The sequence below is a fragment of the Colletotrichum paranaense genome (assembly GCF_030867605.1).
Source record: "Colletotrichum paranaense strain IMI 384185 chromosome Unknown Scaffold_10.1, whole genome shotgun sequence".
Classification (NCBI taxonomy): Eukaryota; Fungi; Ascomycota; class Sordariomycetes; order Glomerellales; family Glomerellaceae; genus Colletotrichum; species Colletotrichum paranaense.
Genome location: NW_026848968.1, coordinates 863412 through 880944, shown reverse-complemented (window position 1 = coordinate 880944; position 17533 = coordinate 863412). Strand labels below are relative to the sequence as shown.

At 52.2% G+C, this 17533-nt stretch overlaps 5 protein-coding genes across 5 annotated transcripts; 3 read left to right on the top strand and 2 right to left on the bottom strand.

The window, feature by feature from the left end:
• Positions 1-39: 39 nt before the first annotated feature.
• On the top strand, positions 40-1506 carry CPAR01_11966 (argininosuccinate lyase; the record flags this gene model as incomplete). Its single annotated transcript, XM_060496224.1, has 1 exon — positions 40-1506. One exon carries the CDS (start codon positions 40-42, stop codon positions 1504-1506), a length of 1467 nt encoding a protein of 488 aa, XP_060345009.1.
• Positions 1507-2290: 784 nt separating this feature from the next.
• CPAR01_11965 (uncharacterized protein) lies at positions 2291-3187 on the top strand (the record flags this gene model as incomplete). Its single annotated transcript, XM_060496223.1, has 1 exon — positions 2291-3187. One exon carries the CDS (start codon positions 2291-2293, stop codon positions 3185-3187), a length of 897 nt encoding a protein of 298 aa, XP_060345008.1.
• A 1001-nt stretch (positions 3188-4188) lies between these two features.
• CPAR01_11964 (uncharacterized protein) lies at positions 4189-8574 on the top strand (the record flags this gene model as incomplete). The annotated part of the gene is made up of 5 exons (XM_060496222.1): positions 4189-5128; positions 5185-5337; positions 5439-5673; positions 5730-8457; positions 8518-8574. 5 exons carry the CDS (start codon positions 4189-4191, stop codon positions 8572-8574), a joined length of 4113 nt encoding a protein of 1370 aa, XP_060345007.1.
• Positions 8575-9094: 520 nt separating this feature from the next.
• CPAR01_11963 (sterol-4-alpha-carboxylate 3-dehydrogenase) lies at positions 9095-10223 on the bottom strand (the record flags this gene model as incomplete). The annotated part of the gene is made up of 2 exons (XM_060496221.1): positions 9095-9703; positions 9762-10223. 2 exons carry the CDS (start codon positions 10221-10223, stop codon positions 9095-9097), a joined length of 1071 nt encoding a protein of 356 aa, XP_060345006.1.
• A 1557-nt stretch (positions 10224-11780) lies between these two features.
• On the bottom strand, positions 11781-14136 carry CPAR01_11962 (endonuclease/Exonuclease/phosphatase; the record flags this gene model as incomplete). Its single annotated transcript, XM_060496220.1, has 2 exons — positions 11781-13000; positions 13056-14136. 2 exons carry the CDS (start codon positions 14134-14136, stop codon positions 11781-11783), a joined length of 2301 nt encoding a protein of 766 aa, XP_060345005.1.
• Positions 14137-17533: the final 3397 nt, after the last annotated feature.

Below are 17533 nucleotides of genomic sequence, written 5' to 3'. Positions count from 1 at the left end.
TCAACAATTTACCTTCTTTCGCTTTTTCCGCTAAACACCATGCCGGGTTTGGCAATCTCGCCGGAGAACCTCCCGGTCCCTGGCCGGGACACGTACTATTGGCTCGGTGAAATCAACAAGGCCAGCGCCGTCATCAACTCTTCAGAAGGTCTCCTGGAACAAGATGCAGCCCGTCGCATCAGCCGTGGACTCCAGAAACTTTTAGACTCGGGCGACGAACCCGGCGCGCCGCGTCCTAGCCTTGTCATCACCTTCGAACCTCTCCTTATCGAAGCAGCGGGTGTTGAGGCAACTCTTCTGCACGCCGGCCGTTCAAGTCAGGACATGCTTGCTACGGTCTGCACGGCAATTCTTCGCGATGCAGTCTTGAAGTTGGCTGCACAGCTTCACACGACAACAACTCGCCTCCTTGAGATGGCGGAAACCCATGCCTCGACTCTAGTACCGAACTACACCAACGGTGTCGCAGCCCAACCCAACTCATACGGCCACTACTTGCTGGGTCACATTGCAGGCCTTCATCGCGACGCGGAGAGACTACGACAATTTTACGCCAGATTGGACCGATGTCCGATGGGCACGACCGTGCTGAACGGCACAAGTTGGCCTCTCAATCGGGAACGCATGGCCAAGTATCTCGGCTTTACGCAAGTAGTCGACAACGCCTACGATGCAGCGCAAATCACCATGGCTGAGATGCCAGTTGAGCTTGGAGGCATTGCCTCTCAAATTGCTCTTCACACTGGCGCCTACATCCAGGACGTCATGAATCAATACGCTCAGCCGAAGCCATGGATTCTTCTTCAAGAGGGGGGTGAGAACACGTATGTCTCAAGTGCTATGCCACAGAAGAGAAACCCAGGCCTACTTAACAACACCCGATCCGATGCATCTCATATTATCACTTTGGGAGTTGGTCGTGCCATACAGGGACATAACCTTCCTCCTGGCTACGGTGACGCAAAAGACCTAGGCCACAATCTGGATGTCATCAACGGTACCACAAAGATTCTCGCACAATGGCAAAGGATTCTCAACGCACTTGTCATTGACGGTGAACGATCTCTGAAAGAGCTAGATCTTGACTGGACCGCCTCTCAAGAGTTGGCCGATTTTCTAATGCGGAAGCACAAAGTACCGTTTCGTGTCGGGCACCACTTTGCTTCAGAGACTGTCAGATACGCCAAGGCGGAAGATTTGTCCCCGAGCAACTTCCCTTATGCGGAAGCTTCCAGGATATTCAAAGAAACCTTGAAGCACACTGGCCTTGAAGAGGGATCATATCAGTTTCTGAGTGAGGCAGAGTTCCAAGAAGCGCTTGACCCGGCTGGAATCATCAAGCATAGAGCCACCTCGGGGGGTCCGCAGCCCAAGGAGATGGAACGCATGATTGGTAAATCGAAGCAGACACTACAAAAGCTTGAAAGCTGGATCATAGAGCAGCAATCTCATATCGTGAGCTCTCTGCAGGAGTTGGATGGAGCATTTCAAGAGTTGCTTGCGTAAGGCTCCCGGGCCCGACTCTGGTAGGTCAGGCCTTTACGAAGATCAAGAATCTAGGATTGCGATAGACTCAACAGTTTTAAATCCCTACTTACTTGAATATGAAAATCTATGTGTCAATATCGGTCCATGAAGAAGTGCACTGGGCGTAAAGGATGTTAAGACGAGTGACTTCTGCATGCCTCCCATAGTAAGGACCACGTGTTTAGCTTCAATTCATTATTCCGGGAGCTGACAAGTTGCTACTTCAGGTCGAATGAGAGACATCGCCCGCTCTATTTTCGCAAAGTCAAGTAACTACATTTTTCCATAAATTCTCAACTTCGTGTTGTATTTTCGCTTAGAATTAGTCTCAAGTCGTCATTGAAGAATCTTACAACTCCATGTCACTGTCAGCACTAGTGATCCGGGATTATCGACCCACGCGGAGCGGATGCCGGATATGTCAAATCTACTGCGCGATAAGTGAGGTCTCATCCGCTAAGATTCCCGAGGTAGTCTTCTCGGCCGCTGATAGGCAAATGATACAATCCTTGGCATCAAAGCTGGTGGAACTGCGTCACCGACAATCTGTTGACATTTGGGCTAGGCTGGTCTTTATACTCGTTATTCACCCTAGGAGCTAGGCGAACGAATCCCACCCCTTGAGTCTATTTACCCCAGTTGGGGAAAACGGAATACAACGTGCCCCTCGCGCTGTGATTGCGAGAATCAATGACATATATACCTAGCTCGGGCTCCCTCAACATCATTAGGACTTTTAGAAAAAGCAACCACGGTGATCAGAATGCGTTTCTCAACTGCCTCCGCTGCTTCAATGCTAGTCGGCGCCGCCATGGCCACCGCAAAGACGACCACCTACTCATACGGGCCCAATGTCCGCCAAGTCTACGACGTCTACATCCCCTCAGCCGCGATCAACAAGACCGTAGCGACCGACAAGTACTGGTTGGTGTACATTCACGGCGGCTTCTATCGTAACTTCGCCCAGAACGCAACAGACATTCTTCCCGCAATTGCTTCCCTCGAAGCAAACAGCTCCGACGTGCTCGCAACTCAAATCGTAGGAATCGCATCCCTAGACTACCGACTTTCCGCACTTCCTGGTGTTCAACCCAATAACACGCCCACGAACGAGCTTCAGAGAGCTAGATGGCCTGATCACCTCAACGACGCCGTTGCCGCGCTGAAGGATCTCAACAAACATTATCCGATCGACGGCAACTACATTGTCTCTGGCCACTCCGTCGGGGCACAAATCGCCTTCTTCACGGCTTTGGAGACTCTAAAGGACCCCGCCGTGCCCAAGCCCGCGGCCGTCTTGGGAATCAGCGGCATTTACGACCTGCCTCTGCTCCATATCACCAACCCCGATTATGACTATCTCGTACTCAACGCCATGAGGGAAGACCAACTAGTAGGGGCCAGTCCATCCAAGGTCGATACTAAGCAGTACGCAGCACTTGACTTGGAGGCATTTGTTTTGGCGCACAGCAGGAATGACGGGCTTGTGCCTTGGGATCAGGTCGAGTCGATAGAAGCCACTCTGGACTCCCTACCTGAAGTAGAGAGTAAGACACACCTGGTCGAACTTGATGGTGCGCACAACGATATCTGGCGTGGGGGTGTGCAACTGGCCAAGGCTTTCACAGAGACTCTAGCTATATTGAGGGCGGGTGCATGAGGTACTCCGCTTATAGCTTCCAATGAAAGAAGACCGTTTGAACAGATGTGTTTCATACTCGGTGCTATAGTTAGTTCCATGGAAACTTACGTGTACCAATTCTGTCTTGATCTCGGACTTTCTCCCACGGCGCTTCTTAGCACACGACCGCACAACGTCGGCTTCCTATCGGACGAACGCTCTGTTTTCAGCACGCAAGGCGTCTACGGGTAGATACATGTAGGCAAAACCTAGCAGGAGCTTTTACAATGCATTTTCTCCCAATCGATTTTGACTTGCAGCTTTGTGAAACATCTTACTCGCAGATTGGGTGCTGAAGACATGCAGTAGCACAAGGCACGCCGGTTTCCATGCCTTGAAATCGCCCGACGGCATGGGATCGGCGGCGGTCCTCCGGCTGTTGGTGCAAGTCAACTCGGAAATAGGCTCAGTGCAGAGCAACTTGAAGAAGATAATTGGCTGTGGTTCCGACGGAGAAGCGAACGCTACCTTCGACGGACATCACGGCGGTTACGTGAGGCAGCGGTTACGGGTACACACTCCGGTTGGTCGTTCCACCAATTGCCAACTTTACCATTACTACCTTACCATAGTTATGTGCTGCGTGCCTAAGGGCTGGGCTGCAGTGTCTCCACGTCGCATTGAGAGTTGGAACTCAGAAAGGCTTTGCAACTAATCGAAATGTCGGCGATAGGCTTCAAGCCTCATTCCACTCTCTCAACTCATCTCTGAGTACTTAATCATCAATCGTTTCGTTTCCGTTATCTCGTCTGTATCATCTCGTCTGTATCATCTCGTCTGTATCATCTCGTCTGTATCATCTCGTCTGTATCATCTCGTCTGTATCATCTCGTCTGTATCATCTCGTCTGTATCATCTCGCACGTAAACTCATCACACCATCACTATCACATCGTTTTCATCTTATTTTTGCTCTTCTTATTCGTATCATCCGACCGGTCCCAAGAGCCACACTATCATACCACACGTGGGCGTGATCTAATGGCTCAGCTTGATTACAACAACTACAAAGTGGCATGGATCGCCCCGCTAGAGATCGAGGCTCAGGAAGCAATGTACATGCTCGATGATGTCCACACGGGCAGATTCCCAGTACGAGAGGGTCAAGACTACCCCTTCATCGCAGGTTGTATGTGCGGGCACAATGTTGTCATCGCCAGCTTTGCCTCTGGGCAAGAATATGGTACAGAGCAAGCCGCCAGTCTCGCCGGCCAGTTGAAGATTCTATTCCCTAGGCTCTGGTTTACGCTACTGGTTGGTGTCGCAGCAGGGCTTCCAAGCCCCCAACGAGACATCCGTCTTGGAGATGTCCTTGTTGCACACTCCGACGGTGAAGTCCCTGCTATTGTGGCTTACCATCTCGGCAAAGAAACATCCGAGGGACTCAAGCTACTTCATGATGGACGGAGCCAACTTCCTACGAACCCCGTTGTGACATCCGCTTTCTCAAAGATCAAGATCCCGGACCCCATGTGTTATATCAACAGATTCCTGGACCACTTTAACGCCATGCAATACAAAGAGCACACGAAGGGGAACTTCAAAGATCCTGGTCAATCGCAAGATAAGCTGAACGAAACGACTTCGAGTGGAGAGAAAGCCGCAGTTCTCCGGGAATTACGGCCAGACAACAGGCGTACGAGAGTGTGGTATGGGCCGATTGGCTCGGGTGACAAATTGATGAAGAATGCTAAGGAGAGAGATGTGTTGAGAGATAAATACAGTATAATTGGTCTAGAAATGGAGGCAGCAGGAGTCATGAACCGTCTTAATGTCGGTGTCATCAGAGGGGTATGCGACTACGGGGACGAGCAGAAGAACAAGGAGTGGCAGCCTTACGCGGCTGCAATGGCTGCTGCATACGCCAAACAAGTATTGCTTGAGATCAGCGTTGTCCCATCCGACGCTGGGCTTCATATTCGTAAGGAAAATCCAGCACTATCAACACATAGAATTGCGACTCATTGACTGGAATAGGAACGCCTGAGGAAGCCAGGTACAACGAGCAGCCGGGATCTTTGAGCTCCAAAACTCATGCCCGGATGCGAGAGCCAGCTGTTAGAAAGCCCGGCTTACCGCCCAGTCCTGCTTCATCAGATATTGAGATGGACTCAGATCATCAAACTGATGGTGAGTGAAACACCTCTCATCCTACATCCTATTTCTCCATGACAGATCCTCTCAATATTGACGCCAAAGCGATGACTGACATATGGAAATACTCCTAGTAGGTACTCGCCTGCGAGCTCGGGCAACGGACATTGTGTGGCCAGAGATACGCAATGAAAGACCGGCTCTAGCATCGAAATTCGTGAAACGCAAGAAGTTTCCAGAATGCCTTCAAGCAAACAGTCCGTTGTGGAACGCTGAAGAGAGACAGTCTCCGATGAAGCTTCTTGTACACGGCGTGACTGGCGTTGGGAAGAGCCAAATCTGTCTGCAAGCAATTGCTGAAAATGAATCCAGGTACACTCTTTCATTCCGTGGAACACATGAATTCATCTAACATACACTGGTTTCAGATTTAGGGCGGTCTTCTATGTTGACGCCAGCAGTAGAAAGTCGGCAAATAGTAGCTACCTTGCCATAGCTGGAGTCAGCGGAACTTTGATAGACACGTCGGGCATTAGCTCCGACGAGAACATCTCTCAACAAATCTCACGCACGAGATTCTGGATGAGCAATCTCGAAGAACCTTGGATTCTCTTCATCGACAATGCCGAACCCTCAGTGGCCGCTGATTTGGATGACTATCTTCCTCGCCAAGGCTGTGGCGTCATCATTATTACGACTATCGACGGGCAGGTCGCTTCATCCTGTGATATTCACGAAAATGTCCGTCCGATGGACTCATGGGATGCCAACGAACTAATTCACAACTTTGTGGATGCCACAAAGGACTTCAGTGAAGACGAGTGGGAGGCGATCGAAACCTTGGCCTCTGAAACGCTTGGAGGGCTGCCGCTCGCTATTGTGCAGGCTGGTTCTTACATTGCCAATAATCCAAACAGCCTGGTGGACTACTGCTACGACTTCCGGCAAGCATTCCAAACAAACCTCGGAGAACTTCCTGACTTATCATCAGGGAGTGGTCAGAGCAAATCCGCTTCACACGCATTAGGCGTCACCATGGCCCTTGTCGAGAACTCGCCCGAGACCATCGAGCTTCTTCGTACACTTTGCTTCTTTCACAATGAGAGTATTTCGGAACAAATTTTCGAAGAAGCTTGGAACAACTTGACGATAGCTTCTCCAGGAGAGTCTTCGCAGTGGGCACACTGGGCACCTCTTGTGCCGCTCTTGGATCCCACAAGTGCTCAGTGGCGCACACCCGGTCTCCGCAAAGCGTTCAATACCCTATGTCGGTATAGTTTGCTCGTCTGCGATGCATCGTACTCCAGCAAGTACTCGATGAACAAGCTCGTACAGACGAATTGCAGGGAGTCGCTCTCAATAGAGGATCGAAACAAGTATGCCTATCAAGCAGCTTGTCTATCAGCACTCGCCTTGGCCAATGAGCCGGTTTCTACGACTGCATCACGGATGGATAACCCTTCAGGTGTCGATCTTCAAAAAGCCATGATACCACATATCGAATCGTTTACTTCAAATGGTTTGATGGGCAATTGGGTGGAACTCGCTGAGATCGAGAGACGACTAGAGATCATGCTCATACTGGCAAACACATATTCATCAACAGGTCATTTCAGAGACGCGGGGGATATTCTGAAGGAAGCCATCGAAATCTGCAAGGATACCTCGGTCCCTGATTCATTGACTCTGCAAGTTAATGAGCAGGTAGCCGACTGTTACTTTCACACCGGCCATCACGTAGAAGCACTGAGGTATCAGCCCGGCGTTATCCAAGCCTATCAGCAGTGGAGAGCAGACTTCGATTATCTCTGGTCTGCTCAAATAAACCATGCGGACTCTTTATGGTCCACTGGGCAGCGGAGTGAGGCATTGGCAATGGCGGAAGCGGCCCTTGCTACGTGTGGCTCACACCACTTGCCCGCCGATGATCCCAAGATGGTACGAACACGGCTTTTGGTGGCAGACTTCCTCCACGGATCTGGAGGCCAACGTCGAGCTCTTGAACTACGACAAGAAACCGTACGGGATCTGCAGAGAGGAGTTTCTGTAATCTCAGGAGAACGTCTGCGCATCCTTGAAGCAAAAAGTGCGCTGGGTGACAGTTATGATTGGGACGGCCGGCTTCTCAAGTCGATGTCATTGCGAAAGAAGGTCCACAAAGCGATGCTTGAGCTCCTCGGCGTCGATCACCCCGACACCTTGCATGCATTCGACCGATTTTCCGACACCAGAAGTCTGGTCGCCCACACTCAAGAAGAAAAGGCGGAGGTGTGCAGGCTCAGAGAAGAGGCCGTGACCTCGTGGAGGCGAGTTCGGGGAGAAGGTCATCCTCAAACTAACGAAGCAAGAGTCAACTTGGGTCACAGCTACACTGCTGCTTCTAGATTTGAGGAGGCTCTCGCTGAGCAGGAAGATGTCCTGGTCATGCGCAACGAAAAGGTGTTCAACGACGCTGTTGCGACTGACGTCTATCTTGTATCCGTCGGTAACGTCGCGGATGCATTGTGGAGAGTAGGCGATATCCAAGAAGCTTACAGTCGTCTGGAAGATGGACTGGAAGAGGCAAAAGTCATGGAAGACTTGGATGCCATATTCTCGATCAGAAGTTACGCTTCGACTTTCCTCTCACGACAAGGCAGAGAAGATTCTATACTGAAGGCTATCAACCTACGGCAGGACCTTCTCAAGGATCAGGAAGGCGCATTTGGTGAGGGAGATGTCAGAACCCACCAGACGCAGCTCCTGTTGGCCATGGATCTCGCCAAACTAGGGATGTTCCCTCAGGCAATCCAAGTCCATGAGAAACTGCTGCAAAGACAAAGCGAGGACCCGGGCGAAGAGAGCCAAGGAACCCTGGACAACAAGAAGGAGCTCGCTTCAGTGTTAAGCGCTGTTAACGCCGCACCTCAAGCGGCTGTGTTGATGAACGAGGTCATGCAGGTTGAGATCAAACACCTCGGTCGAGACCACCCCCGTACACGGGAGACGGGAGCCCTTCTTCATCGCTATTATCAAGAGGCCGGGGATGCCCAGGCGGCTTTTCAAGTGGTAACTTGGCTGAACACGCAGCCAATCGGCAACGGAGAGCACCACGAAGACTCGGATTCTAATGACGAGGGAGAGGACAATGTGCCTCGAGTCGGGAGCGCCCATAGGGTAAGACCTCATTGTGATCCAACAGACATTTCAGACAGATCTCTGACGTTCAATATTTAGGACTTGACACCCTTGACCAGCCCCGCGAGACCACCACCACGCCAGATACAGCGCTAATCACGCGGAAGGTAGTTTGGTGAATCGGGTCCGAGACTTCGCGCACTCCATGCTAGACCCAGGACCCGAGCGAAACTCTGCAAGACGGCCGGTGACTGCGTCTAAAAGAGCTTGGCAAGGCAAGGGTGGGTTTGTCGAGGGGGAGGTTCAGGTGGTGAAGATAGTGCAGTCACTTGTGTTCCAATTCAGCGATCATTCCAATTTCATTTGTGACCAATGTCTTGACAGCGGTCTTCGTTGATAAGCACAGTAATGAGCAAATGTCCGTGACAGAGATGAATGCAACATCGTTCTGCCCTTCATGTGGCGCGGATTGCCCTCTGGCTGTGCTGCGGCTTACTAGAAAGGAGCATAAAGTGATGGATCCGACATAGAAGTTGATGGGAAACAGTCTAAGAAACACCGAATACCAACCTAGGATCAACACCACGGTGCTAAGTATCCTACCATGCATCCTTCACAACAACGGTGTCCAGAGATGCTCGTGAGATACTACCACCTTCGCCCTCACACATCAAACTCACTGCCCTCCCCCAGCCGCCTCCCTCTTCTCCTTCTCAAGCCACCACTCAACAGCCCTCCGTATCCCCTCCTCCTGACTAACCTCCGGCTTCCACCCCAGCCTCTCTTTAGCCTTATCAATAACATACCACCTACTCATCCCCGAGAACCGAACAACCTGCCTCGTCAAAGGCGGCACCTCGCCCCTGAACCAATAAACCCACTCCAGCGCCCACACATACGCTAGCGCAAACGTCATATTAATAACCCTCACATCCTCAACCTTCGTCTCGTCCCCGGCAGCCCGCCACACAGCTCTGCTGAAATCCCAAAAGGGCACGGGCTCTCCGTTGGTGATGAAGAAGGCTTCGCCCGCGACGCCCTCTGGCGCGTCAAGAAGCTTCGAGGCTGCCGCGAGGTGCGCGTCTGCGGCGTTCCCTGCGTATGTTGTGCTGAAGAGGTTCTCGTTGGTGCCGATTTGCATCTTGTTCCGGCCGAGGCGGAGGTTGCGGAGGATGGCCGGGGTGATGTCGTTGTCGCGTTCGCCGTGGACGGCGGCGGGGCGGAGGGTGCAGGTTCGCATGCCGGTTGGGTCGTCGTATTCCAGAGTCATCTTATCCGAGGCGGCCTATCAAGCTTGTCATTAAAGAAGTCCGTCCAGAAACACACACACTACGTTGGCACACCTTCGTCTTGGGATAAGCCAGCGTATCATCCGCCTCCTCAGCAATAGGCAAACTCTCATCGCCCCCCTCAATATCCCTAAACATCTCCTTCTGCACGACACTAGCACTACTCGTCGTCACAAACGCCTTCACGCCCGCCCTCTTAGCCTCATCCAGCACATGCCTCGTCCCGTCAACGTTAATCGCCCTCACAAACGCGTCCGTCATGACTTTTCGCCCGACCGTCATCATCCCCGCGCAGTGGAACACCACCGTCGGCTTCACCTCCCGAAAGACCTTGGCGACGTCGTCGAGGGAGGCAATGTCGCCGGCGTGGTACGTGACGCCGGGAAAGGTGTTTGTCGTCGGGTTGCGCGAGAAGACGGCGATGTGGGCGGTCGGGTAGGCGGCTAGGAGCTTCTCGACGATGTGGCTACCCAGGAAGCCGCAGCCGCCTGTTACGAGGTAGGTTTCTGAGGCCATTTGGGTCGTATCTTGCGTACGATACGTGAGATTTCAATAGCGGGATGGTCGATGATGATGAAATCCTCAAAGAGGTTGATGAAAGAATTCACAAAAACGGGATTCTGGGCGCCGTCCGGACTTTATCTTTATCAACACGCGTCCCGATAGATCGCCGTCGAGAATAAGCCGGCTGAAACGGTCTAGAGAAATGACTGTCGTCAGCGAAATCCCATCAGATCTGATATAAGCACTTGGGGCTTCTCATTTCCTGCCAGGGTGGGAACCTCGAACCCGGGAACCCAACGTGTCTCCTGCATCGCGCATTCGGATCTTACCCAGTTGAACCTCAATAGTCGATTCGACCTTAAAAGGCCAATGAGTCAAAGTTCCCCGTATAATGGTGTAGCCGTGTCGATTGGTAAGACAAAAAAGGGCAATTACTGATCTCACTGAGAGGTGCTGCCGAACTCCTTTGTACCTTTGACAGCTAGCCAAACTCTACCAAGCCGTCAGCACTAGATCCAAGGTCCCCTTGAGAGCGATCCCAGACTTGCCGGAAAGGTGGGGAGGTGAGGGGGAGCAGCACAAGCTTCGATACTTCACTCACCCACTCACTTGCCTGGAACCTAGGTACTTCAAGCTTGCACTTATCTTTACGACACCTTGTAAGCTTTCCGTCTCCCGATGTCAGTAGCTGATATGGGTCGTTGGCCCGAAGATGCGAGAACGAGCAAGTATTGGCATGAGCTTAAGGCATGTGAGAAAGGCGCAAGTCCGTGAGGTGTAGATGACTTTAAGTAAGAAAATAGAGGCCACCACAGCTGAGAAGATGGGATGAAATCGAGACATCACACATGAACAGTCTAAAAAGCAGGTGACACCGACAAGTGAGTGAGTGAGTGAGTGAGTACTTTGTTCGGTGATAAGCATCAATGCCGTTCGTCTTATGGCCTTGAGGTCTTGATAAACAGAGAAAAGGGTCGAGATGCAGCGAGAAAGAATCTACAGTCAATATGACAGACGCCGCAAGACATACCTAGCCATTCGGCCAGATCCGATCGGAGAGACGTGCAACATGAGCCCTTGCCAAGATCCCACCCACCCGGTAGTCTCATCTCACCTTCTCTTGAAGATTCATCAGCAGCGCCAGAATCGCACCAGGGGCGAGGGCACAGTTCACCACTTCACGTTGGACACTACAAAGGCACAAAAGTTTGAACGCAAGAGAAAACGCAGCTGGTTGGTGATATGTGCCACAACCCGCCCATCTACAAAAGCCTCACCCCTTCCACCCCGCCGTATTCACAGCCCCTGACGATGCATTTTCGACGATGAAGAACCGCCCCAAAGCCCCCCTCCCACCATGTTTCCTTCCGTTTCTCTGAGGTTGTTTTGTGTTTGCTGTCATCTCATGAACTTTCGCCTCCCTCGCCAAAAGACCATCCCCCCGCCAGTTCCTCCGATTCGCGAAAAGCATCGCAATCCTAAACTCCGGCAAAAGAATTTCCCTGAACGTAAACGCGCGACTGCCTTTCAAGACTAAACTACTGGAAACAAGTCGTCAGACGCCCCCGTCTACCGGCCTTGCCCGCTTCCTGATCCAAAATCCGGTTCCGGGTGCGGCGATTTCTTATCCTTTCTAGCTTTGATGACAAACTCGGCCATAATCTGGATGTGGTCGGCCGGGAAGTGGTAGTTGGGGAACGCCGGCATCCGCTTGAGGTATTCGGGATCGGGCGGGCCAAGCAGATCCACCACTTCCAATGTGTTGGTGGAGTACCACAGATAATCAATGACATCTGAGAAGCCAGGCGTGTAGTTGGTGAAGGGCATCTCGTCGGGGGTGTTCTTGATGTGGGCATAGGCATCCCGCAAGCTGAAAGGGTGCTCAATACCGTCCCTCGTGAAGCTACCATACTGGAAGGATGACAGCTCTTGGTGATTGGGAGGAACGCGTCCCATAGACAATAGCTCGTAGACCGAGCTGTCTCCGGTTGAGTTGAAGTCACCACACACGAGGAGGGGAATGTCGGTATTGTTGCGATACTCTTGGCTGGGCCCCGGTTCCTTAGCCGGCGGCGGCGCTGGCTCATCGCCGTCTTTGCCAGTAGCAGAGAAGACGATGGGCTTCTTGTCCTTGAGTGCTGGCCAGCGAACGTACTTCTCGGCGAACTTTGTGACTTGCTCCATCAAGATACCCGTCTGGATCAACTTGACGTCCGCCAACACAGACTCCCAGGCCAAATGTCCGTTGACCAGGATGATGCGTGCGCCGGTAGCTCGGCTTTCGAGGAATACCACAACGGCGATGTTGTCCTTTGGCATAACACGGTTGAAGACGTCGTGTTGGTTCTTCATGTCCGGCCGGTTGATGGCGATGGCGGCGAATTCGATGACCTGCTTGTCGAGCAAGATCCACTTGCTGGCCTTGTAGAAAGTGGCGCAACCATCCACACCCTGTGCATCCTTCTCCGCCATGGTCTTCGCGCGAGTCTTGGGCCAGTGCACACCCTTGTAATCCATCTGTGCCAGTTCCGGGCTGAACTCTTCCTTGAACGCCTCCGTCGAAATCTCCTGCAGGCACAGCAGATCCGCGTCCTTCTCTCTCATTTCGCTGAAAATGCAGTCCTTCCGGTATTCCCAGTTCAATGCGCCCGTGGGCGTGTATCCGTACGTTTGCGGTGTCGCGTACTTGTCGCACAAGACGTTCCAAGAAAAGACTCTGACCTTTTCCAAAGTAGGCGAAACATCTTCTTGTACAGTAATGAGCTTTCTCGGGTTGGGCGGCATCGGAACTAAAACGAAGATTAGTGATTGTTGGCAGCATGAGACATGACTGATTGTACATACTAGGGGCTTGCTCCTTGAGGAGGTTGATCAGGCTCTTGGTGCCCTTCTCCATGATTTCCTGTTTCATGTCCGGGTCGATGGGGTTGCCCTCGATGCCGAGAACGTCGAGCAAGTGTAGAGAGCCGAGCTCGAAGGGGAGTGTCTGGATTTGATTGTCGAAGAGGAGTAGCTGGTTGAGGTAGGTGCACATGCCGAGTTCTGGGGGGAGAATCTTGATCTGGTTGAACGACATGTTGAGGTAACGGAGCTGGCGCAACTGGCCGATCGCGGGAGGGAGACTCTGAAGCCTGTTGGAGGCGATGAAGAGGTCGTGGAGGAACTGGTAGCGGAAAAGAGCGGGTGCGAGATTACGCAGTCCCTGGCCGCTGAGGTCCATGTTGTGCCAGTTCTGCCGTTCCTTATTCTTCTCTACGCTATATGGTCGTCTCCTATCGTCCGCATCGTCGTCGCCGTTCTTGCCCGAAGATGGCGGAGGCCCGGCAATGCCGCGGTTCTCTGAAGCCTTTAATCTGGCGTAGTAGTGCGGCTGGTTCTGTTCGGTCATGGCACGGTGGGCTTGCTTGGACTCCTCGTAGAGTCGGAGCTGCTCCGCCCAATGTTCAGTGATTTGTTGTGCTTGTCCTCCTCGCGTGGCTCCTCCTTGCCCGTTTTGCATAGCATTGCTGCTGTACGGGCTAGAATTCCCCATGACGCCGGAGGAGAAGGCCGAGTGGTGGCCCATTACGCCTCCATTGCCATTGTGCGCAGCATGTTCGGCCTGGGCAGCTTGGTGGTGCTGGAGGTGAGTCTGGTGGTGTTGCTGTTGCTGCTGTTGGTAGTTGTACAGCATTGGGATGCCCCGGCCGCCGTGGCCCCCATTGATGCGGGAGTTGGGGCCCTGCTGGTGATTCTGAGAGAACATCCCTAGCAGATTGGCCCGTGGGATCGGATTGGACGGTGTAGGTGTATTCGAGTCTTTGGCGGAGAATTGGCGCAGGAGCGTGTTCAAGAGTATGGCGTCGGCGGCGGTTTCTTTCGGTATGAGAGAGTTGAGGTAGAGATCTCCGACAGGGTGGTCCAGATAGCGAGTACCATCGGCCATCTACCTGAGATTCGCGGGTGGGGTTGGTTTTGGTGGTGCCTCGATTACGATGCAGCCGTGGTGAACGAGGCAATGGGTTCGCAGCAACAGCTTATGTGAGATTGGAAACGAGGGAAAGCCAGGGTAGCTCGCGTTTGCGCATGGGAGTCGAGGTACGGGTCCAGCTGCATCGAGTATCGGCTCAGACAATGGAGCTTCCGATTACCGCAATGTATTGTGCTGTCCTCGTCCGCCCATGAACCACGTCGATGATGTGAGGTCGGGTGGAAGCTTGCGTGTGTGTGTGTGTCGTTTGCGTGCGTGGAGAGTTTAAGGGTGGTGTTGATTTTTAGTCGGTCTGGTGATGTTGTCTGTCAGGAAGGGAGGGGTTTGAGATTAAGCTAGACGGCGAGTCGAGTCGAGCGAGCTCGCCCGATGGGGAGAGCGTACGTGGGAGGCAAAAAGCTGGTCAATGGTGTCGAGACGCGCTGGATGCGGCATAAGAGGGTCTAGATGAGAATGTGTCTCGTCAGCAGAGCGAGCTTGGAAGAGTAAGACACGGGACTGAAGCAAGGCCCAGGAGCAGGAGTCGGATAACGGAGTAGGGGCTGGGCCGCGTCGTTGCGACAAAGGATCGGCTCGAGCAGTGCCCCCCCTGGTAACCTTAAGGGCGGGGAATGGGTTGATGACATACCGTAGTGAGCGGGCGCGATGTGTTTCTGGCAATATCTCTAGAGCAACCAATGGATACTGGGACTGAAGAATGCGGTCGGAGATGCAGAGGGTCCAAAGATAGAGCCAGGTGGTGGTGGAATTGACTCGATCTTGACGATAGAGCAGACACTGGGCACCAGGCCCGCGAGGTTGCGAGCTCTGGTGTCGTCACGTGATGAGGAGAGCTGCACAGACCAGCAGCTAGACGGAAGAGCTCCACCCAAGTCAAACGTGACCGCACTCGTGACGCTGAGTCATCAGTACGTACACTTCCTTAGCTAAGCGTCAGAAGTAAATGAGGTAAGGTGGAGGAGGGAGGATGGTGAGATAGGTCAGGTACTACCTTACACCGTTGAGTTCAGGTGGTGTGACTTGTGGCGTGTTGTGACGAATGCGGTGGAGGAGATACAAGACTTACTGACCTGTGGTCGCCAAATCAAAAATAATACCGATTGGGGCCATTTGACTGTGGGCGTGTCTAATGGCTCTGGGGAATACTCCGTCGCTGGTTCATCAAATGGGTTATTGAGGCTCATATGTCACGTTGGGAACCAGAACGAGTGCAAAGCGACTCTTGATATGGCATGTTGGAAGGTTTCATAGTATGATGTTGCCAAAGGAAATTTGTCACCAAATCCATTGACTTTTTCTGGAAAGATTGACATTCAAAGCCCCTATACTTTTCAGGCCTCGAATATCTAGGAAGGCTCTCACGTAAGATCAAAATCCTTAACCGCACAAAGTTTGACGCAATTCGATTATATTGATATTCTGTGAATCTTTCTATGATTAGACTCAAGGAGGAGGTATGAGCTGTCGTGGAGTGTACATCGCTCGCCTTGTCGGCACAAACAGCAAACTTTGGGGATCTAAGCAAGTTTGTCAACATGGACCATGAAGAGCTCTCGAAGGGAGTGATGACGCCAGCTTTTATTGTACAACTGTTTGGGGGAAGTTAAATCAGTAAACAGAATGCGGGTAATATTGGCTGGAGTTAGGTGTGTTTTGGCACATCAGATTTCCAAACGAGAACGTGTTTCACGAAGGCTTTTACTGCCTTTGCAATAGGAATTCATCGGCCATTGACGTTCTCTTACAAACATCAAGGACGTTGTGCTGATTCCTTCGGCTCTTCGTCTTCCCAGTGCAACATTCGCCTCGATGCTTGAGTTGAGACCACGAGAGGTGCGATGGGAACCCATGAAAATCACAAGGGGATCAAGCAATCTGGGCACATCAAAACTTCCTGAACTATATTCACGGACCAGAGTACAAGATCAGACTTTTCTCTCACCAAGACTAGCCACAAATCAAGCACTGGCGCAGTATAGGCTTCATGTTCTACGGCAACATCATATATAAGGGATCAGGATTAGGGTCTTGTGAGAGGTTGAGCGACGTCAGTTTGGCGTAGCGTCAACACCCTCTATCTCTTACTTAGTTCTTCGTTACATCTCCCTCAGATGTTGTTATACACTACTTCCGGTCGTGGGGTTTCTTTTGTCTGTCTGGTGCTGATCTTGTCCAACGCTCCTTGCCCTAGTGAGTCTTCGATCCCGCTGCCGATGAACGATACAATGCCCTGATCTAGCATAAGCAGATATTCGTCGGTGTTTGGGTATAGTTTTCTTTTGGTAAAGTCCAAAGAGTCGAGATCGGAAAGAACAAAGTAATATCAAGGTCTCGCGACAATTTGCCCTCGAGAAATGGGTGGAAAAAAAGAGTGTGGCAGGCCAGCAGGGTCTCTATAACTTTATGAGACCTCGACCCCGGGCGACCAACATGCCATCCCGAGCCGCTTTCCCCGCGGGCACTTTGCCAGGCCCCGATTCCGTCTTCAACCTTGATGTCAGCCTGTCATCTGTGCCGCAGGGCCAAGCCGGAGCAATAAACGATTCCCCCATTGGGTACCCTCGAAAATCAAGTTCCAGGGAACTGGTATCTTTGGTTCAGAGCGCCATCACATATCATACAACGTGCTGCGATGATACGGGGTAAACCATAGGATCAACAGGGCGTTGATAAGCGGCCGCGGAGGCAAACCGGAAAGTCGGGACAACTGCCCGGGGAAAGCGGCCAGATGCCGGATATAACAAGCTAGATGCTCATTTCAATGGTGGTAAGCCCTGGACCTTGATCGCCTGTCCATGTTCGACGGCGGCCAGTCGACCTTGTCATTATCAAACTGCGACAGACGGAGACTGAAAGCGCGAAGACAATGGCGAGAGAGCTGGTTCCCACGAGCCTCGGCTCAGACCAGCTGGCGACTCATGGACACGCCTAGACTCGACAACCAGGATGGGATGCCTTCTGCCTTCAGCGCCTTGCCCTCGTCAGCCGTCTCGAACATGGCCACTGAGGGCTTACTAGTCCATGCTGGGCGTTGTCGAATATCTTAGCCAGCCACTCAGTGACCAGGGTCGGTGGGATGCGGGGGAAGTGCGGTCCGGGTCGGTTTCGTTATCTTGGCCTTGTTCTCTTCTGACGCCATTCTAGACTCCACAACGTCTTATCTGAGTTATCGCAACATTTTCAAATTCGAAGGAGTTCACAGATACGAGGCAAGACCGCTGAAAGACCAAAGTCAGCATGGGTTGAAGTTGATAGACCAAGGGTGGGAGTTCTTGTAGCCCCTCGTTGGTGTTCATCCCAACATCTCATAGACCGAAACGGCAACGAAGCACATGCCATGGTGCCAGACATG